Raw genomic sequence first — 24,392 nt, 5'->3', positions numbered from 1 at the left:
TCTCATTATGTTCAATAAGTAATTGTTGAAGAGAAAATGTGGTGCATTACTTTCTGGGCAACCGTCGTATAACGTCGGCAGACACCGTTCTGAGCTGTCGAACTGAGACGACGACTTGCGCTGACGAACCGGCTTCAGAGCTCTGTCGTCCTTTATAGTGCCGGGTAAGGCGTTGGTGTCGTGTAGTCTTCCCGAAGAGGGGAGGTGCGGCGCCTGATATGTGTATACTGCCTTACTGGCGACACCGTTCCGGGTCCGTTGGCGGGCTTTTGATGGTCAATGCACGAGCGGTGTCTCAAGATGACATCACAACTTGACTTGTCAGTAATATGATCTTCTAGATCTACATGGATACTCTGCAAATCACATTTAAGTGCACCGTCCTCACAATCCTCTATTATTCCAATCTCGTATAGCGAAGGGAAAGAACGAACACCTATATCTTTACGCACGAGATCTGGTTTCACTTATTTCATTATGATGGTCGTTTCTCGCTATGTAGGCCGGCGTCAAAAAACTATTTTCGCATTCCGGGGAGAAAATTGGTGATTGGAATTTCGTGGGAAAAGTCTTCCGCAACGAAAAACGCCTTAGTTTTAATGATGTCCATCCCAAATCCTGCATCATTTCAGTTACACTCTCTATCTTATTTCACGATAATACAAAACGTGCTGCCCTTCTCTGAACCTGGCCGACGTAGTCCGTCAGTCCTATGTGGTAAGGATCCCACAACGTGCAGCAGTGTTCTAAAAGAGGACGGACAAGTGCAGCGTAAGCAGTCTCTTTAGTAGATCCGTAAGATTTTCTAAGTGTCCTGCCAGCAAATCGCAGTCTTTCCTTAGTCTTCCGCACAACATCTTCTACGTGTTCCTTCCAATTTATGTTGTTCGTAATTGTAATTCCTAGGTATTTAGTTGAATTTACGTCCTTCACATTTGACTGATTTATCATGTAACCGAAGTTTAATGGTTTCCTTTCAGCACTCATGTGGATGACCCCACACTTTTCATTATTTAGGATCAATTTCCAATTTTCACACCATACAGATATCTTTCGTAAATCGTTTCGTCATTTATTTTAATCCTTTGATGACTTTACTGGTCGATAAGCGACAGCGTCATCTGCAAACAACAAAAGATGGCTGCTCAGATTGTCTTCCAAATCGTTTATATAGACAAGGTAAAGCGAAGGGCCTATAGCACTACCATGGCGACCGCTAGAAATCACTCCTGTTTTACTCCATGACTTTCCGTCAGTACTACGAACTGTGACCTCTCTGACAGGAAAGCCACATAACTGAGAGATATTCCATAAGCACGCAAATTCATTACAAGCCGCTTGTGTGGTGCAGTGTCAAAAGCCTTCCGGAAATCCAGATATACGGAATCGATCTGAAATCCCTTATCTGAATAAAGAGCTAGTTGTGTTTCACAAGAACGATGTTTTCTAAACCCATGTTGACTGTGTGTCAATAGACAGTTTTCTTTGAGGTAATTCATAATGTTCGAACACAATATATGTTCCAAAATCCTGCTGCACATCAACGTTTACGATATGGGCCTGTAATTAAGTAGATTACTCCTGCTACATTTCTTGAATACTGGTGTGACCTGTGAAACTTTCCAGTTTTAGGGTACGGACCTCTCCTCGAGCGAACGGTTGTATATGATTGTTAAGTATGGAGCTAATGCATCAGCATTCTCCGAAAGGAACCTAATTGGTATACAGTCTGGACCAGAAGACCTGCTTTTTTTAGTGATTTTAGTTGCTTCACTACATATCTACGTCTACGTTGCTCATGTTGGCACCTGTTCTTGATTTGAGTTCTGGAATATCTACCTTGCACTTGAGAGTGTTGCAGTTTTGCTTTCAGGCAGCGTAACTCCATTTTAGATACGGGGTAAATTGTTAATACATTAAGCGAACTTAGTTCGTTAGCAAATGTCACGTTTTACACAGTAACGAGACTTTCTGTTTCAAGGTACAAGATGATTCACGACTAACGAAGTACGGCGTAACGGCCCACAAATTATGTAACTATTCTTAAAATGTACAGAATTTTACTCACCATAAAACCCTGTAGCTGAACAGTTAACAATATCTTCCAGATAGGTATAATATATTGTGGAGCACTTAAGGTGATCTGGAGGTGCCTATGCTGCCCATGTTAAAACCACTATGTTTGAGGAACATTTATGAATAAACTACCAAATACAAAAATTTGAATTTTTTTTACATATACAGTGGATTTTGGAGTATCTTTTCTAGTTTCCTTCCAATTATTTTTTTATTAATGACCCCATTTTTTTACAAATAATTGCTTTATAATTAAACTGAAATGAAACTGCTGAACATATTGCCAAATGGCTGTGTTACAATGTAAGTTTGACCACTAGGAGTGCTGTATAAAAATTTCATCTCTCTAGCTTGAGTGGAGTTTGAGAATATGTTCCTTATATTCTAAAAATTCTAATTTACGGGAAATGGCTATCAATGTTTCTCAATACATTCCTGCACTATAGGATGGATTATCAGGGTCTACTTCTTCATCCTCCAAAAGCTTCCTCTTCTGTCTTCTTTTCTGGCTTGTTGTTCCGTCATACTTCATATGCCTTTCTCTTCTTTCTGCTCCTCTTATCCTTTCTCTGTCAATATTTCTTAGTGTTCGTACAGTGTTCACCCCAGCTGTAAATCCTAATGCCTTCAGAAGTTCACACTTCACACTGTTCCCTTGGTTGTAGGTTGCTATTGCATCATAAATGCCAAAGTGCAGTGTTTTTATGCTTACAAACACCCTTTTCGGAATCACTTTCCAAATCAAATTGTTTACGCTCTCATTCCGTGTAGACATTTGTGCAACAATTCTGGCTGTGCTAAGTCATGAAAAATTGGTTTTATTGCATTTATCACAGCTGCTGGCAAACCATGTTTGTGATCATAGTCCTTTTTTGCATTATATTTGCACCAGGAATATTTTGGGCACAGGCTGTGTTGAGGGTATTCATTGGAAGAGGCAGTATGAAGGAACAATGCCCACACTGCTTTTTGCATGTCACTAACATTATTAGAATTTTGCCTTATAGCATACCCATCGTATCTCTGTAGACGTTCAATCACCTCATCAGTAAGCCTGCCTCTCCCTCCTATTGTCTTTCCATCACTGAGCTTACTGGAACCCAAAGTTTGTTTGAGCCTTCGAAGCCGTGCACCCATACGCTTTTGCACATGCCCAACGCATTCCAACTTTTCAACTACAAATTCATTTCCATGTGGTTTCAGTTCCTCTATAGTCTTGAAACCTTTGGAGTCACCATCCACAATGTAGTATTTGCTAGAATATGTCACAGGGCTATGGGCGGCCATGTGTTGCTTAGCAGAAGAACGCACTGTTTCAGTAATTGTAGTATCGCAACTTGGTATTAGTGTTAATTTTCTTTTCCCTACGTTCTTCCTCTTCTTATATACACGGTTACTAAAACGTGGCATCGTAACCAGAACAACGCTTTACACAAGAAGTATAATACTACCAACAACAGGCGGAACACTGAACAATTCGAAAAGGTAAACACCAAAGAGACGATGTTCCACGCTCTTAGCACTTCATTTGTCACAAAAAACAATGTAGTCAACCCTTGCACACTCGCTGTATGCGTAACTGGCCGAGAAAATCCCAAGCAGTTCGCCAGGAAGTCACGAGAGGGTGTTAGATGCATTCAGCGGCCCCCCATTTCCTCTGCAGGCGTGGGGGAAAATGGTAATAACTCCCCTTCTAGGGCGAGTAGAACATAAATTCAAAGTTTACATGAAAGAGGAATGTTCCAATCAATTTTCGGTAGCAAAAAAAATCGTAATTTTTTCGATTTGACCACCTCCGGCTCCCCTTAAGTGTTCACAAACGCTGCTCAAAACAGAACCTCTTGTCTCCAACGAAACCTGTAGAAAATGCGGAAAACTGCTTACGGCAGCTTCTAGTGCACATTATTTCATGTGGTTCTAAAGTCGGTCATTGTATTGAATCACCGACTAGGGAACATCATGTGTTCCCAGATACACTTTCCTCTAGGGGTAACACTCTTTGAAATACTTTCAAAGACTTTGAGATAAACTGTTTCCCGGCGTAAAAGTAACGTGAATGTTTCACAGGAGTCGCTTCGGATGGTGTTATTAAACTGCACGGTATTTCTACGAGGCAGCTTCTCGTCGTCTTCATGTGCCTGTTTTCCACCTCCTCCCCGCAGAGATACGAGATGTCATGTTTGACGCTTTCCCGACGTAAAATCTGCACCTCCAGATGGCAAGTAGCTTCCTCGTGGACTCATTGTGCAGTTTCCACAGCACCATCCGATCCAAGGCTATGATCCATTCAAGCATGTAGATTAAGGAAACTTCCGGTATCCATTAGAAAATCCGTCTGGTCTTTCTTTCATTTTACAATGGTTATTACGTACATGAAAATGTTTTGTTAGTAACATACTTTTATATTGCTACGACTTAGGAATCTGGAATAGAAATTATTTAGCAATCATACATAAATAAAATATATAGAAGAGATATGAGATTCTCTGCACACAGAAGAGCAAGAGTAAAGCTTTTAGTGCTAAATATCCAGCCCAACAAAAATTTTCCTGGGTAATTGGCAATAAAAGTTGCCTGTTCATTCGGTACTTTCATTTCTCCCCATTACACCGTAGTTTGCTTTTAGTAGATCGCGATATTTGTACCTGCAATACCTTACGTACTTCTGCTATAATTACTTTCTATAATAAAAAAAATTGCAGCAAACTCTTTGCATCTTCACTGACGCTAGTCAGCGTGTTCAACCGATGGAAATTACTTTGAGGTCCTTCTTATTTGAAGGAATATTCGCCAATCTAGTCTATGTTCTTTCCAGGATCCGGTTGGGTGACTACTTCTGGAAATGTGTTTGGAGAAAGGGCTGTTCTTGTCTGATGGACATGCATTCTGTTGCAGAAATTCTACAATGATTAAGGAATTGGTTGAGACTATTTCAGTTTGATTTCTGTAGTAAAACGTAGTTAGAAAGGGGAGGGTGTTTTGACATCGCCTGACTATGGTTATTCCGCGATTAGGTCGGAACCGTAGGCCTGTGCTTAGTAAAATGGAAGTTAATCTATTTCTTTCGGATTTCTTCAATAATTCGGTTATTATTCTTTGTATTGAAGCACTAGATCGTGTCACACTGCACAATTGGTTTCTTGTTGAACTTTCTCGATCCACAAATAATTAGGTCTCATCGTAAATCAAATATTGAATTCCGATCTCGCAAGACTCTAGTGACTAGTAAGTTTTGTTTGCATGCTACTAAGCTCCATGTCCTGGCAAGATAGGTCAATGGGTGCTCATGCCCCTATAGCTTGTTACACATCGTGCGAATAGATGTCAAGCATTACTGTGATATTACAGAATAATGTAACTGATGATTTACATTTTGGCTCTGATGTTTTAATACTCTTTTGTTCGCCAAAGCATATTACGAAAGTGACAAAACATCGTCATAGCACATATAGACGCTGTAAGTAGAAAGCAGAGCTAACATAAGTCCAATTTGGTTCATCGCCTTTAATGATCAGAGCTCACCTTGGTTATGCAGGTCGATTTCCTTCCGGTTGTGCTGAATAACGGAAGTACGCGCGCGGTCGCGCTTGTGTGTGTGTGTGTGTGTGTGTGTGTGTGTGTGTGTGTGCGCGCGCGCGCTCTTGTGACTGTTTCTATTAATCTTTACGAATCAGATAGCGTTCCCACGTTGTTTTTTGGTGGCATGAGAATTCCACATTTTGCCTAGCGTGAAGGTTTCACTGATATAATGTTACAAGTTATGGGAGCTGTCTTTGCTTCATCTCACATGGAACGTCTTTATACATATTGAGCAAATTTCACACTTCGAATTATTGACTGTGAGATAACTTACAACACTTATCTTGAGATCAGTCACATACTGAATACGTACCAACCGTATGTGGGACACTCTAAAGAACATTATCTGGGGAAACGAGAAATGAAATGAGAATGAAATTTTATATCATAGCTATGACGGTTTTGCTTTACGGCTCGGATACATGGATGGCGAGTGCTAAACGTCTCAGTGAGACACAGCAATCAGGAACGAGACTTCAGAGATCTGCGGGAGGCCTCACGACACTATGTAGATTTAGAGGTGACGAAAATAAAGAGAGAGGGTTCCAATTCTGAATAGAATGCAAAGAGGAAGAACACCGAAATACAGTATAGGAGTGGCTGTGTTGTTCAAAAATACGGCGCAATGTGGTACTGTGGCAACTATAGTCATTATGAACTACATGAAATGTATTCACAGTTTCGAATATGAGAAACATGTGTGCATGTCCAAAGGAATAGTGCATCGTACTTCTGAAGAACACGGGGACTGCAATGTCGTATCTATCCGCCGAAAAGGGCAAACGACTTCCAATTAAAATGTCTCCCCCGTACGGGAATATGCATAATGAACGTACGAGTGCAGATGTAGACATATGATTCAAGACTTACGGAAGTCTGGATCTGGCTGTAAGTAGTGCTCGGATAGCCTCATGGTAAGGCGACCGCTGGCAATAAGCGGGAAATCTAGGTTCGAGGGTCGGCACTAGATATCATTGTTGTCATTCAGTTACACAGGATGTAAATTTTAAGTTGACAAACCAGAATAACTCGAAAAATAAGCTTCACACGAACAAATGTGTAGAATCCAAAGTTGATTATTTTTGAGGGGGACATCTGCTGGTGCTAAAATTAACCCGCCACACCAGCCCCCTGGGGTTGGGGCGGGAAGCAACTGTAAAATTTCAAATGGGAACACACACTCTTTATCATAACGAGATTCTACATAAAAACTACGTAAATTTTGTTTTAAACATTTGTTTTAATTCTTGGTAGTTGGCGCTGTAATTCAAGAAAATCCAAGTTCTCATTATTGCGCGGAAAATGGTTACGGATAAATAAGAAGTGAGTCCCACGAAACAAACAAAACTTATCCGAATCTGCGGAAAAAATTAATATTTGGGTCAACATTTGTAAAACTCTATTTCTTCTCTCTCAAACCGGACCCTATGGGGAGAGGGGGGAGTTTTAGTTTTAGCGAATCAAAATTTACGAAGAAAATAAGTACTTTTTTTATTTATTTGTAACCATTTTCCACTCAAAAATGAGAACATGGATTTTCTTGAATTACAGCGCCAACTACCAAGAATCAAAACAATTATTTAAGACAAAATGTACGTAGTTTGTTGTGTAGAATCTGATTCTGCAATAAAAAAATAGAGGTTCCCATTTGAAATTTTAAACTTGCCTCCAGCCCCAACCCTAGGGGGCTGGGGTGGCGGACTAATTTCAGCACCAGCGGATGTCCCCCTCGAAAGTAATCAGCTTTGGATTCTATACATTTTTTCGTGTGAAGCTTATTTTTCGAGCTATTCTGGTTTGTCAACTTGAAATTTACACCTGTATAGCTGATAGCCGTCCATATTCTGAATTGCGAATACATTTCATGTGACGTCAAAAATAGTTTTATCATTGCTGAGGAATCGACAACAGCTTCCTTTGTGCGAGAAACAAGCGAATCGCTTACTCCTTAGAAGAAGAAGAACAAGAACAAGAAGATACAGGTGGAGCCCACGCCAAGCCCACTGTATTTAGTTGGATTTCTGCGCACATGGCATGCAGTGTGAGAGACGCTACGCCGTGGACTCACCGCTGTCGCCGTTGTAGTTGATGTCGTCCCCGTCCTCTCGCCGCCACATGACGTAGGGCTCGGGGTAGCCGACCGCCTTGCACGTGAGCGTCACGTTCGCCGCCTCGCGCACCACCATGTCCGTGCTCGTCTCCCGGTCCACGATGCTGGGCGGCACTGCAACAGCCACGGTCACTAAATGGTCTGAACGGCATCCGTAAGTATATATGCCGTACTAGAACATGTTACAACGAAATGAATCTTAAAAGTGCGGAGTTATTGTATTCTAAAGTCAAAGTAGTCTTATTCTTACCGAATAAGCGTAGGGGAGCAGATGCAGAAAACCTGCATTTCAGTCTAGTCAACTAGTGGAGGTGGTTTGCCATTGTCTTTTTCCGATGTCCTGTGAAGTGTGAAGCGTGTACCTGTGTCGTGTGATGAGTGCTTCTAAAATGTAATGTCGGGTTTGTGTCGTTATGGATAGAAGGAGGTGAGAAAGTGAAACCAGGCACTGGCAGATAGACCACACCTCTCGATATGCACCAAGAGCTCTAAACCTTAATGTCCGCTTCTGAAGGACAGATCGCACGACTTAGTGTCACAAGACATGGACCGTAATCCAGAACAATGGCGCATTTGAACACCTATAGGATAAGTGAGAAAGTCGCCTTCGCTCCAGATACCAGGGTACAACATTGCTATCTTCTCTGGTTTCGGCTCGGAGCTAGAAAGGGCTGCCATTCCCCTACAGACGTATTGATGTCTTGTTGAAAATGTTCCCCAGCAGGTAACAAACTGTTACAAAGGCCAAGTGTGGACACATATCAAATCAACGTCTGCTATTTTATGGCCAGCCGGAGTGCCCGAGCGATTCTAGGCGCTACAGTCTCGAACCGCGCGACCGTTACGGTCGCAGGTTCGAATCCTGCCTCGGGCATGGACATGTGTGATGTCCTTAGGTTAGTTAGGTTTAAGTAGTTCTAAGTTTTACGGGACTGATGACCTTAGAAGTTAAGTCCCATAGTGCTCACAGCCATTTGAACCATTTTGCTGTTTTATATGTCCGCAGCTCGTGGTCGTGCGGTAGCGTTCTCGCTTCCCACGCCCGGGTTCCCGGGTTCGATTCCCGGCGGGGTCAGGAGTTTTCTCTGCCTCGAGATGACTGGGTGTTGTGTGGTATCCTTAGGTTAGTTACGTTTAAGTAGTTCTAAGTTCTAGGGGACTGATGACCATAGATGTTAAGTCCCATAGTGCTCAGAGCCATTTGAACCATGTTTTTGCTATTTTATGTCCGGATATTTTTGATCAGACAAGGCATTATTATCATCAGTATTTCAACCTACATAATTCTAGGATACTATTAGTTCTTACCTGATCTGTTATTCATCGTATCTGAATTTGGTAATTATACATACTCAACTTTTTTTCGAAACGATGTCTTCCTATTGTACTATAATCTATGGATAGCGGTCATCTATCGCTGAAACAACCGATTCTCTGTTGTCTTGCTTCATTTACGCCATTTTAATCCGACTATGAAATACCGCTCAGAATAACCGGTTTACGAAGTAACCAACTTTTTGTTTTTCTGTTCCTATTATTTCCTGACATAAACATAGAAATCGAACAAAGATTGAAATCTGTTTACTGACTCAGTGTAAAGATACAGAGAATCCAAATATTAAATTATATATGCAATATACAATAAAACCTAGTGCGCCCAGTATTCGCAGTGTTTCTCGAAGGTGATACATGGTTGACTACTACTAAAATCACAAGTATTCTCCTACTGATTCTAATTTTTTTAAACTCTGCGCAAAAATTGTGTTACAACCGGAGTTCATAGAATTACGCGGACGCTAGGAATAGTCAGTGCTAAGGGGTGAAAGCGGAAGTTGAACAACTCTATTTTTATTTTTAGTTTGTCCATTTTGGAGGGCTACAAGCACATAGTGAAATGTTATCTAGACACATGCAGCAGATCAGCTGTTTTCTATTTTTATTGTAAACTGCGAATGAAGGGTTAAGTTTTACGTTTTTTTCGGTGTACTACGTCAAAAGCTGGTTGGGGTTCATATAGCTTTTAATCTTTTAAAGCAAAATGAGCCTTGTACTTCATTTCGTAAAATATTTCCAGATTAGCATGGCGCCATTCTGTAGCACAACTGATGTCCGACGACGATAGTGAGAAACTACCATATAGACAATATGGAAGAAAGTTTTTCACGCTGTATGTACACGCGTACCATCTAATAGGCTATGCCACATGGTAACAGGTACATTATTGTCTCAGCAATCCTGTACCAGTTTCTATGCCATATGTTTATTGTTTGTTTCTGTCGGCATTGTTATTAAACTAGCACTGAAATTTTTTCCCGTTTTGTGTAATAACACAATATTTCAAAACAACGCTAATTTTATGAATACAAATATTCATTCCTTAAAAAAAGTTTATTTAAAAACTTAAAATTTTAGCGCTACTGCTATGACTGATATTTCGATTTTTCTACGCAGTTTTTAGCAAAAGAATAAAAAGAACTGTTATAACTGAGACCAAGAAAATGCCGAGAAACACCGGTTTTTCAGAAATAAAGTACCAATATCGGTCGGTTTTTCCCATACCTACGTACTATAATCTACATATCGTTCTATGAAGATGATAATATAGTGTCATTAACTTCTGTTGAAACCTCTACATGCAATTTATCAAAACTGGACTTACTTGTGACACGCTGGTTAGACCAAATAGACTTAAAATTTTAAAATAAATCGAAGGCATAGTAATTTGTGTTTACCATTTGACAGTGAAACTGACATTCCCCGTAAGACTTACTCTGTAATTACAATAAATGGTACATTAAACACTGTTTATTTTGTAATAGATAGAGAAGTTCTTATCTCTGTAATCTTCTCGAAACAGGATTAGAACCAAATTATCATTAATTTTTTAAAATTGTTTAACAGATCTGAGGATGTGCGACGCTGCCCGAAACCGGTCAATACGAAACAGTAAAAACAGATCGACAGACGGATGATAAATCTGTGCTCTACTTATTAGGCCACCAGTTCACTCTTGATCTTGTATTACAAAACAACTTTCAGAGCTTTCGTTATAAGAAATGATAGCAGGAACGGGCTCTTAAAAAAAATGTTGTTGTACCTATACGGCGCTCGATCAAAGCCTAGAAGGTCGAACCAGTATGGAACCAATTATTTCACCATTTTAATCCAGCATAAAAGTTAAGACATCCTTCAAAAAGTTCTTATGACCACTGTATTGTGTAGTGACGATATTCACGACTCGAGAGAGTACAACATCGCAGCTGATAAGCCGCTCTCGAAACATATGAGCGCAGCAACTGTATGGGCTGGCTGTACGAACTATATAGAGCAGGGGCCGCAGCTGAAAGCCCATGGGCATTACGTGTGTGGATAGCGATTGACTGATGCCTCGTTAAATACCGGAGCCCTGAGCTATGGCAGACAATTGTCTTCAATGCGCCGTGTCTTGTACAGTCTCCAGTTACCGCCGAGTTCACAAACTGAAATGTTCGTCCGTCGTCTCCAAGACTCAGGCTCCGTATTCATTGTAGGTCTCCAGCGAACGGACTCTAAGTATGAATCACTCAGAGACTGTGACATTTTAGAGGACTTTTAATAATTTCAAACCTGTAATTCAATTACACATTTCACAGGAAGAAGCCTAATTTAAGTTGGATATTTCTTCATATTTAATAAAAATCATTTTATTTCTGATTGTTGGTAACCTTTCTGATTGAAGATGACCTACACCGCCCTTCTGCATTCCCATCGTATTGTGTGTCACCGTATCAACTTAGCTCATCAGCACTATACAAGGTGGTATCATGAAGGGTTTACATTGGTTTCAGGGAAGGAACTTTAAAGCACCATTATAGAAACTGAACAGGGAATAGATGAAGATGAGTTTAGCAAAGTAATGTGACAGTGAGTTGATGCTCAGGTACCTTACTTATTTCCTTGGTTTCTTTCGTAATCCGGGCATTATGCCGTTGCCTCAAATACGTTTCTGTACTGAACTGTTCGTGTCCTAATTCTGGAGAAATCAGCAAAGACTATAAAGACGTAGTTACTAGTTTCTTACTGAAACAGGCACAGTAGCTCCTACAATTGATCCGAAACTGCCGAACGGTCGTGCCGTGACGCCGTCAGCCCACTGCTTGAGATAACGGGGTCTCGCCGACGTAAGTTAAGGAGCGTGAACTGCAGAGCAGTTGTCTCTTTCTTTTATTAACTACCAAGACTCACAAGTTCATCTATTCTGCTAAAGCTGTTTGTGTGCTTTTGAATTTCTGTGGCCTCTCTGTACGGCCTTGCAAAGTTACAGTATCAAAGGAATGAATTTGGTGTTCCACTGGACAACAAGGATGAATTGATTGTGGCAGATCATTTTCTGGAATCAGGTAACAATCAAATTTATTTCTTCTCAATATTCTCTCAATGAACCACGCTGGGCCATCCGCTCGTTCTACGATAAATTTTATGTGGTCATTCAACCTTGAGGCAGCACAAAACAGATGGTCCTAGGTACCGAGTGGTTCTAATTAAAGACCAGCTACGCACGAAACTCTGATTATCATGTGGCAGCGAAACTTGGTAAATACGACAATGATTTAAAATGGAACCGATTTCTTGAAAACCATTTGTTTGGCCAATAGATGCATATCTGGCGCTGTATACCGTCTGTAGGACAGTCTGTCATCCACGTTGTCATTCGACAAGCCGTGGAGTAAGTGAACAGTGTGACTGTCCAGAAGAGAGACCGTGCGCTGTTGGTGAAACTGTTTCAGATGAACGGCATAGTCCTGCACTGAGAGAGTATCACCCAGTCAAAGGTCTGAGGGGAGGTCCGATGCCATTAAATGAATTAAAAAGTTGATAATGATATTCGAAAACACGGGTGAGCTTGGTGCAGCACCTGGAGTAGTAAGGCGTCCCGTATTGGAGCAAGTTATTGATGAGGTTGCTGTTGCTATGACTGACCGTGCAGCACCTACCTTTGGTAGTGATAGTGTCATGAGAATTATCCATCTCATGATCAACAGTATGGGACGTTTTGCGGTCTATGTTATACTGGTACCCGTACAAGATCAATATGGTCGTAATCATGTCGGGTCTCCACCCAGTACATAGAATATCATCGTCTGGACACATTATGTCGGCGGTCCACCTGGCCGCCATCTTCAGTTGAGTACGCCGTTGCACTATCTGTCAGGAACTTCCGGCGCACCTGAAGATGGGGGCCAAGTGGACCGCCGGAATATTGTGTCCAGATGACGGTATGTTCCCTTCTGGAGACCCGACATGAATACAATCAGTTATTACGCCTGGATAGTTTACGGAACCATATCAAGGTCCATATGGTGCAACAACCAAAACCTCACGATCAGCAGCAACGTTCTAGCACAGATCAAAGTTGATAACATGTGGCCGGAAATATTCTATGAAGCGAGGGAGCACATTTTACATTATAGGGCGCCGTGAACACACAGAACTGCCATATTTGGGCTACTGTCAAACCCCCTGTTATCCACGAAAAGCCATTGTATACACCGTATGTGACTGTGTGGTGTGTATTCATAAGTCCCTTTATTCTTTGACCGTTTTTCGTCGAAGATAACATACCCAAAGAGCCGGTCAGGTGTAAGGCGCAGTTTGAACGTTATCGAGACTCCTTTTACAACATGTGGTGCCTGGTTTGGAAGAGGGCTACAGCGTGGAAACCATTGTTTTGAAGCAAAATGAAGCAACACTTCCAGTCGCTCACCCAGTAAAAGATTTGCTAAATGTTGCCTTCCACGAACGTGTGGTCTCCAGAGGATTTCCAGATGCACGACCTGCAACATCACGTGATCTGATTTCATGTCTCTTTTGTCTCTGGGTGTATCTAAAGGATGTGGTTATCTCATCTGAAGGCCAGTAAACAGGAATATGTTGATCAGAATTATTGCAAGCGTATGTCGACCACTTCGGATGCAGCATCTCGTCGACGGTACCGGTGCTCATATTGAACAAATTGTGTAAGCGCTGGTTATTAATAAAATTAACATTATTCCTTTCTCACTTGTTTGATCTTTTCTGCCCGTGTCCCGTTTCTAATTTAGTACATACGGAAAAATATCCACAAGTCTTTCTTGGTTTCACAGTCCTAAACTTCAACCTGGTGGCCAGAAATGGAACCCATTTTTCGTCGTAAATCGGTTGCGTAGTAATGGACTAACGTATCAACCGAATTTCACTGACATACGCTAATTACAGGCCATGCTGGACCTATGTGAATAGCTACACTGTAATTATAACAACTCCGTATCGTACACTTGGAACTGTTTCTTCTGGTTTATACCCAATAGTACAATTACGCAATGGAGGGTCTCTTCGCCTCTTTGTCCACAATGTTACATTTATCTAGTTCCAGGGTCAAGTACCTGTCACTGTATCGATGATCAATCTGCCGTCGGTCTTCCTTCTATTCTTTACCCTCTTATGGCGTTGCAGCCATTCAAAAGACATGGCCTTCAAAAATGGTTCAAATGGCTCTGAGCACTATGGGACTTAGCTTCTGAGCTCATCAGTCCCCTAGAACTTAGAACTACTTAAACCTAACTAACCTAAGGACATCACACACATCCATACCCGAGGCAGGATTCGAACCTGCGACCACAGCGGTCGCTCGGTTCCAGACCGAAGCGCCTAGAACCGCATGGCCACCACGTCCGGCACACGGCCTTCGTAAGTTGCCCAATAGCTAATCAATACACAGAGTGTTAAACAAAAGTCTCAAATATTTTGAGAGGTGGTAACACTCACGAAAAGAAGAAAAATGAAGCCCAACTATCATGAGGTCTAAAACGCATCCTCTGAGAGCTCTTCCTCATTTTCGCTGCGATGAAACAGGTCTATTATGTTGAACAAGTGCCCATAGCTGTTAAGGTATGCATGTTAGAGCTTATGTTTACTGTACTTTTTCCTTTGTTTCGGAGGGTACTACCACCTCTCAAAATATCTGTGACACTATAAACTGAAAACAGTGGCAGTTCTATAACACTCCCTAACTGTATTTCGTAAATTAGTTATACACCTGTTGATTTCTCCCCTTTAAGAATATGTTGGATTCTTCGTGCAAGGCAGTCCTGGACCCTGTCGCAAATCTGATCCAATACTCGACAGGTTCGTATTTTGTTCATTAAACCACATTGTCCCAGCTGTATCGAGGTAGATGTGGTAATTTCTGAATTCCGAAAGTTCTCAAAAAAGCACAATGCCCTCACCTAGAAAACGAAACACGTGCTTAATAATCTCGGCATAGGTTTCTAGTTGGCCTAAACACTTCCTAATAAACAGAACGCCGTAAATCGGCCTAATGGAGTGCTGAAATTAGAATTAATGTCTGATGAATGTCAGGGAAATTTACAGCTCACGATACTGGTACACAAAAACCACCTAACAGATAATGTTTTAAGTCTCTGAGGCTGTTCGCTGGCAGGTTGTTACTAAATTGTTAAAAAGTTAAAGAAGAGTTGCAGTTGATGAGTGCTTGGTTCAAAGACTAGTATCTGGTCCTGAACACAACTAAATATAGTTTAACGGTCGTAAACAGAGAAAAATAATTATAATATTTGACTACTACGTCACTGAGAAATCTCTGTAATCGGTCGCCGGCCGGTGTGGCCGAGCGGTTCTAGGCGCTACAGTCTGGAACCGCGCGACCCCTAAGGTCGCAGGTTCGAATCCTGCCTCGGGCACGGATGTGTGTGATGTCGTTAGGTTAGTTAGGTTTAAGTAGTTCTAAGTTCTAGGGGACTGATGACCTCAGATGTTAAGTCCCATAGTGCTCAGAGACATTTGAAACATTTTTTTGTAATCCGTCAAAACCGACAAATATCTATGTCTCCTAAACGATCTGACAGGCACGGCAACATTAACCAAGTCGTCGGGAAGGGAGATGCCAGACTACAGTTTTCGGAAAACTCGTTAGGGAATACACCTCACTCACGAAGGAGGTCAGTTACAAATCTCTCGTTCGACAAATTTTTTGGGTTCCGTGCGTGTATCGTCAGCAACGACGGGACCGTTGTAGAGTGACTTTGCTAAACCTCTGTCTGTCTGTCCGACTGTTAAGACCACTTTCTATCGGGAACGGGTAGGGATGTCAAAGTGAAATTTATGACAAATACTAAGGTCTACAGTTCCTGGACTGTGTAAAAAATTTAAGGATCTATGCCTCTGCAGCCAAAAGATACGCGGAGTATGTCACATATTTTGATATTCGCTAACTCACTCATCCAAAACCACTCGGCGCATCATAAAATTTCGCGAGCGAGATTTAACAATACAAGTAAAGGAAAACATCCCAAAATCGTTGATTTATATTTATATCACATAATTTTGTTTTTGTTTTTTGCAATTAGTTGTCCGCGTGACTGTCTCTTTGTTAAGGCCCCTTTTTGTCCGGAAAGGGTGGAGGTATCAAGTTGAAAGTTTTATCAAATACTAAGGTCTTGCGATACCTTTCCGGTGTAAGATATTTAACCTTGTGCTCCGTCTTCTTTTTTTTTTATTCATTTTGGGCCGCTTACTAAGTTGAATTAACGATGGCGATAAAAAGATTAGCTGGAGAGCTGCTACTTCGTCACGGGATTCCAGTGGGACTTATGTGGCTACAAGCCGTGGAGAACCTTACCCTCAGCGTTATAAGAACTCGAAAGGAACAGCACAGCGCTATGCAGGCTGCAGCGGCTGCCGACACAGCTGTGAAAGAACGTATTCAGCGTGCACTTGACGCTTTCGCCCGCCGTATTTCAGGTGGACATGTAGCGAGCGGCTCCGTGGCATAGAGCGCCCCTGCACCTGCGGCAGTTGCGAATTCAGTGCGGACCTCATCATGCTCACGCCATTCCGCCCGTCCCCCCCCCCCCCCCCACCCCGCTCACCCCTCCAAGTCTTTCCGGCAATTAACGGCGCCAATTAGGCCCGAGTGCAGGCGTGCACCCACGCTTCCGCCGTGCCTCGCTCCGATTTGTTGGCGCTCACTGCGTAGCAAAAAATAAAAAAAAAATGTTAGCTCTCCAGTAATTTTGAGCACCTGTTTTATTCGGACCATCTGAATTTTCATTATCATCACCCATCCTTTCTAGCAATTTTTCAAGTTCGAATCGCTAACGTCGAGTATCATTTACTGCAAAAGTCTCTTGCCATGTGCCGCAATCCAACAGCATCCGCCAGTTCTATTGCAGCAGACTTCCAATACCACGTCTTCCTCCTTCTCCCATCCCATGCTACATACTAGGTTTGGGGAACTCTGTAACTTGCTTACAACGTTATCACATTTAAAAAACGCAAAATTCAAAATCAGCTTAAATTACATTTCCATTTTTGTTGCAAAACTCGATTGAAAGATAAAGTGTCTCTGATATTTTTTTGAATATATCATTAGAAAAATCATTCGTGTGATTAGACAATGTGAAACAGTAATCAGTCCTCATCGCAAAATTTTATTAAAAATTAAAATCACAAGTCTCTGGTAACCTGCTTCGATTATATCTTGCTCATTATCAGACCATCTTTATCGAATGCAAAAGTAAAATCATCTTACACGGTAATAGATACCAATATTATACTTTTATCTGCATAATAAAATATGGATACAGCATAATACAAAATAAAAGTTTTTTTATACTATTAGGTGGAGAGGGTAGCACTGACAAGTGTCGGAAGACACCTCTGGCAGTTGCTAAGTAGCTTCAAGCCGCTACGCGTTGTAGAGGAAAAGCTTTGCCCCTCGCCTGCTGCATGACCTAGATACAAATAAAATAGTATATGAACGATTATGCTAAATGTAAGTTGACCATAGTAGCTAGTACTTTACATTTGCAAAAGGTAATAACAAACGTGCATGAACAACCAGTACAGTTATTTGTACTAGTTGTTCATACACGTTTGTAAGAACAATAAACTGCCATTTACGGCTACTACGTGAAAATTCAAACTGAGGTGTTGAAGCAAAGATAAGTGTACAGACGCCAGCTGTTGCTGTGAATACGGTAGTGTGGAACTCTCGATGAATAGCGCCAGTAGCGATGAATAATATATATATATATATATATATATATATATATATATATATATATATTTCTTATTCAGTCTAGGAACATGGTCTGATGACTATCTAGATGCCGTGGAAACTGCTTGCCATTGATAGATGACTTCTAATTTTTAGTAAAAATTTGCGATCTAGACTTATTACTATTTGAGATTAAAATGTATCTATTTGAGTGGCTAATCCGATTTATTATCTTTACTTATTTCCATGATTGTCACTCTGTTATCCATACTAAGTGTTGAATACAACCAAAAAGTTTAATGTGGCTACACACATTTTTTTCTGTGAACAGTTTGACATTTCGGAAGGAACTAGCTGCATGCCAGTTCCCATCCATAACGGAAACAGTTCGCTTAAATCTAAATGCTATCATAAGTTACCTAATCAAGCCACATACATTCCGGATGTAACACACTTTACGTAGGAAAAATTTTATTCTGTGTGAGGGAGAAAAGTAGGAGAACAAAGCATTCTGGTCTCTGCTCAACAACGTCATTTTGTGAGTTGTCCATTTTTTTCACTTCTGCGATACTGCCAAAAGTTGTATGTTCCTGCGCTAAATTCACCAGGCATATAGTAACGAAGGATTCCCTTCCTTGAACAATTAAATTCGCCACACGCATTCACCTGAAGTGACCAAACAAATGTTTTTCTGTTGTAGTATGTAACCATGTCCGCCTCCGTAGCTAAGAGGTCAGCGTTGCTGGTTGCAACGCCCAAGGCCCGATTAAAATTTCCTGACCTGCTAGGAGTTTTTACTTTACGAGGGAGCCGCAATAGCATACGCTTGACATCGGCCTTACAGCCTACTTGAATGCGAAGTGGCGGTCCCTAAGTCTCGAATGCTGATATCGGCTGGGAGAGTGTTACGGTGAGCGTATGACCTTCCTTATCGCATCCAGATGATGCCATTTGGAAGTGACTGACACATCGACTGGTCGACATCGCGTTATTGTCTGGACCCGACCACATACTTATTGTTTTTACACCAAACATGAGATCAAAGGTATAGAGCTACAAGAGAAAATTATTCCACTCTAATTTGTCAACAAATGTTTTTCCTTCACGGAAAGTCGTGGAAGAGGTTACTTCCTGACGTCAGTAGTCCTCATCGCTGTGTGACACTAAGGCTCCACAAATCAGCTTCGGGTCATCCAGAGTAGACTGGCCACAGAGTCATTCTCCGCTTCCGTTGTCAGTTTCCTAGACCGAGGGTGCACCACTTCTCGCTCGAGCAGCTCTTGTAATGGTATCACGAGTGTGAGTGCAGCTCGATCCACTCCAGGGTAAATCCATGGTGGTATCGAGACTGGTATCCGGATACTCCACATATCATTCATATACGCTGGCCGCATTATACGGAAGTGGATGTGTCTCCATAACCTACACGAATGTCTACATAGAAATATAGATAAATACTTTGTAAACCACTATGAAATGCATGGCAAAGGATACTTCTTATTGTACTTGTTATTAAAGGCCTATGCTTATGAAACGCAGGAAGAATGATTGCTTAAATGCTTCGGTGTCCGATGTAACTAATCTAATCATGCACTCGCCATACCTGTAGGAGCGATATGTAGGGAGTTGTAGTAAGTTCCTAGATTCATCACTTAATGTTGGGGCTTCGATCTTTCTGTGTAAGCCCTCTTTGAAAAGTTTGCATCTGTCTTCAAGCGTTTGCCAATTCATTTCTCTCAGCAACTCCGTGACACCCTACATGCTTCAAACAAACCTGTGTCCATTCTTTGTGTGTGGTAAATTTCCCCTGCTAGTTCTATTTGTTATGGGTCTCATATAGTAGAGTAATCTTATAGGATGGGGTCGCATGAGTGTTGTATGTGCAATCTCCTTCGTAGACTAAATTCATTTCCCTAGTATCCTACCTATGAACTGAAGTCTGCCACCTACTTTACCTCTCCACCAGCTCTAAATAACAACATCTGTAGGGAACACGGAAGTGTCATTCAAAGAATGTAAGAAAAGCGGCGGACTGGACAGTGTATTCAAATCTTAGGGGTTAACTGCCAAATCTTTCGCAATAAAATGCCAGAATTTGAAGTGCTCCCAAAAAAAATAGTGAAGACCACAGATACTTGATACAGAAAGCTGACTGAAACTCTAAATAAACAGCAGTGAGATTAATCGGAAAAATAAGTGTATACCGAGAAGATAAGCTTGTGGGAAATAGTGTCCACCGACATAGAAACTAAAGAGGTACGCAAGATTGTTTCGGTAACACTCAGCATCAGGGATAGTCATAATATAACAACTGAATCGATCTATCGCCTGCCAGACGATTCTTGATGTAACCGAAAATTTGAGTGAAAACAGCGATTAGCTAGTACACAAGTTTCTCAATCATACTATCACTATCGGAAGAGACTTCTATGATCCAACAGTCAACTAGGAAAATTACTGTTTAATTAGTGCTGGGATTGACAGTACAACACTAATGAATCAGGAATACCTAGTGGAGATTGTTCAGAAGCCCACTCACGCTGGAAATATGTTGCATCTAAAGGCAACAGATAGACCTGGCCTAACCAAGGATGTATACATTGAAACTGGTATCACTGACCATGAGGCAGTTATACCAAAATTGATTACCGACGTATAAGCGCAACTGGAACATGTGAACGACTAATATGTTCTTTAAATTAGGTGAAGAGCTGCAGTGTTACGTGAGGAACTTGAAACTTTCAACTGTGAGGCGTACAAAGGAACTACAGCTGAAGTTTAAGAGAATATTTGACCATGCATTGGAAATATTAATATACGTAGTGGAGTAGTTGATGAGGGAATGAATGCTACAATGGAGTAGAGTTACTGTAAAGTAACTTCTACACATGTAGAGACTACTAGATAATAGCTGTAAAACAAAGCATAGGGCTATAGATACAGAGATGCAGAATGAAACGCGTTTGGCTGTCAAGAGGGCAAACCGTGAAGCCTTCAGTGACTACCATAGCAGGGTATTATCGAAAAATCTCTTAAAAAGGCCAAAGAAATTCTGGTCGTATGTAAATGCTGTTATCTGCATGAACATTAAGTGTCCAGACACTCATGAAGGAAACAGAAATTGAAACTGAGGGTTGCGACGCAAAGCAGAAATGCCTGACATCGTTTTCAACGGTTCCTTCACAAAGGAAGCAGGAGTATTGCCCAAATTAAAATGTCGCACATTCCGAAGATGAGTAAAACAGATGTTTGGTTATGTTGACAAAAAACTAAGTTCTGAACTGAACAAAGCCCGACGGAACCCCTATAGGAACTTTGAGGCTGTCAGCTTTCTTTTAGCCATATTATTCATAGATCCACGATCAGAAAAAAAATATCCAGTGCTTGGAGGAAAGTACAGGTCACACCCATCTACAAGAAGGGCAGCGGAAGTGATCCATAAAACTACCATCCAACATCCTTGATATGCACTTGTTGCAGAATCTTAGATGTAATCCAAGCTCAAATGTGATGGAGATATTTCGATCTCCTTCATACCAGTCACATGCGTTGCGAAAATTTTGATCGTTTGAAACCAAACTCGCACTTCTCCCACATGATACCATGAAAGCCATGGATCAAGACAATCAGATAGATGCAGCGTTTCTTAGCTTCCGAAAGGCATTTGACTCAGTACCGCACTATCATATGGGGTATCAAGCAAGATTTTTGACAGGATTAAGTATTTTTGTATGGGGAGAACACAACATGTTGGACTGGATGCACAGTCATCGAAAGATGTAGAAGTAATTTCAGGTGTTTAGCATGGAAGTGTTTTGTTACGCTTTCTGTTGGTATTGAATATTAATGAAATTGTAAACTATATTGACAGTAATCTCAGACATTTCCCAGATCATGCAGTTATCTATAATGATGTTTGTTTGAAAAACCTGCGGAAACCTTCAGTCAGATCCTGGTGAAATTTCAAAGTGGTGTACTTGCTTTAAACGTTCAGAAATATAAAACTGTGCTTTCCACTAAACGAAAATATCTAGTATCATATGACTGCAATATCAATGAGTCACATTTAGGATCAGGCAACTAATACAAACAATTGATGGGTATATTGGAACAATCACACAGGCTCAGTCGTTGGTACAGCAGGTGGCAAACTGCGGTTCGTTGGTGTATAACTAGTGGAATAGATTCAATCTACGAAAAAGACTAGATACAAAACACTCGTATGACCTATCAGAATATTGCTCAAGTGTGTGCGACGCGTACGAAACAGAACTGCATAAAAAACGCCAGCAGGAATGTTCACAGATATGAGTGACCCATGTGAGAATACTGAAGGAACTGAACTGGCAGACGCTTCAAGATAGACGTAAACAGTTCAAACTATTCTGTGTAAGCCGACTTAGAAATTTTATAGCACCACCTTCAAGTAATTAATTTAGAGTTACATTACTTATCGCTCCCACAGAGATCTTCAAGACTAGGTTAGATTAGATTATCTTACTACGTTGCCTGCACGACTGGAACGAAGAAACCCGAACATGTAGCATGCTAAGTACGCTATTCCATGCACTTCACAGTGGTGTGCTGTATATAGATGGATGTGTATTCGATCTCATTATTTGGTCTTGTTCATTAAAATCGTTTCCTCTGTGCTGGGTGATTTAGCGCAACTAAATAGTTACTGAAGTTAAATTGGAAAGTTTACAGTTACTAACTAGAAAGGTTCTTATATAATAGTCATTTTGTTTCGATAATAATCCACACTCCATGGAACGGAGCAGCTTGTTTCAAATATTTAATATTATGTGTGTGTTTTAGAAAGTTGATACGTTTCTGTGAGTTAATGTTGTAGTTTTCTTTACATTAGCTGTCTTCGAAGTAATGTGATTTAACTGCACTGTGTGAACTGACAGCATTGACATTCATTACTGCATGACAGAACTCAGAGAATTATTATTTGTGTTTTCATGTTTCATTGATAGATCAAATAACGACCTCTCTGGTGAAGAGTCAGTTGATCTCATCAGTAATGTGTCAGATGGACTTAAAGTAGCAATGAGATTAAATTGAAAGTGACTTTGTGCTCAGAAGAATTAATTTTAAGTTACACGTGCGGGATGGATGGCCCACTGAGTCGTTGTAAAACGAACTCGATGTGTTGTGCATGTTAATTTAAGAAAGAATCTGTTCTACCATCGCCTAAGAGACCCATTGGAGGATCGGAAAATTATTACACCAGGCCATCAATGACACGGCTGTTCTCTTCTGTTTAAGTAAAATTTACTCTGTTCAAGCGAACGTAAGCTACGCTCTAGCACTAATTCAGAAAGTTCGCCATTTCTCAGCAACAGATATATGGGGAGAAGATCAATTTCTTCTCTATGAACACCAGAAATATGATATGGGAATTTTGAAGATTGTGGCACATGTTCCATTTATAGGATAACAGTCAGTGGGTTAATACTTGCATGTTGTGGATAGTCTATGAAAAGAAAACTAACTGTAAATCAGGAAACTTTCTTACTGTCACATTTGTGCGATCAGTGCGGATCAACAGTCCGGCCACCTCTTTATTCACTATAAACATCTCAAGCAAACGCAACAGTTCTCGTTCCCACCCCAATACTTCCTGCATCAAGATACTTTTCGTCTTATAGAAAACAAATGTAGAGACTCTTATATACCGAAATTATTGTTCTGCCTTGGAGTCATGTACGTGAATTGAGCGAAATACCCTCAGACTACAATGTAATACTTAAAATTTCAAGGAAGCCGTGTGACAATAGGCGTGAATATTACAGAACCATCATTTTAATAAATCATGACTGCAAAATATTGAATCGAATTATTTACGGAAAAATGGAAAAACCGGTAGAAGCCGACCTCGAGAAATGTGAGCTTCTTTTCTCGAGAAATGAGCGAACACGTGAGGTAAACTGACCCTACTGCTTATCTTAGAAGATCTGTTAAAGAAATACTAACCACCGTCTATAGTATATGAAGACATAGAGAAAGATTTTGACATTATTGATAGGAAAAACCCTTTAGAAACTGTGAATGTAACAGGGATAGAATACAAGGAGCTACATGTTATTAACGACTTGTATAGAAAGGAGATTGCAGATACAAGAATTGAGGGACATGAAAGGTACGCAGTAGTTGAGAAGAGAGGAAGGTAGAGTTTTAGCTTATTCCCGAAATCATAAAATCTGTATATTAAGCAAGTTCTAAAGGAAAGATTCTGCAGAACGACCTGCAAAGAATTGATGAATGGTGCAGGCTCTGACAGTTGACTCTGAACGTAGATAAATGTAACATATTGCGCATACACAGGAAAAGAAATCCACTACTGTACAGCTACACTATTGATGACAAACAGCTGGAGACAGCGTCTGCCGTAAAATATCTAGGCGTAACTATCAGAGCGACCTTAAGTGGAATGACCATATAAAACAGATAGTGAGAAAAGCAGACACAAGACTCAGATTCATCGGAAGAGTCTTAAGAAAATGTAACATATCCAAGGAAGAAGTGGCTTATAAGGCGCGTCTTCGTTCGATTCTTGAGTATTGTTCATCTGTCGGGAATTCC

General features: G+C 40.9%; 1 protein-coding gene across 1 annotated transcript in view; it reads right to left on the bottom strand.

Moving 5' to 3' along the window:
• Positions 1-24,392, bottom strand: part of LOC124548682 (neurotrimin) — a gene marked incomplete at its 3' end in the record, with an annotated part of 1,196,053 nt that overhangs the window by 466,626 nt on the left and 705,035 nt on the right. The window contains exon 6 of the mRNA XM_047125186.1: positions 7,724-7,879. Within this exon, the coding sequence (XP_046981142.1) occupies positions 7,724-7,879 (156 nt within the window). The remainder of the gene's footprint in view (positions 1-7,723; positions 7,880-24,392) is intronic.

Source organism: Schistocerca americana, chromosome 1, assembly GCF_021461395.2.
Source record: "Schistocerca americana isolate TAMUIC-IGC-003095 chromosome 1, iqSchAmer2.1, whole genome shotgun sequence".
Lineage (NCBI taxonomy): Eukaryota > Metazoa > Arthropoda > Insecta > Orthoptera > Acrididae > Schistocerca > Schistocerca americana.
This window is presented reverse-complemented; position numbering and strand designations above follow the sequence as displayed.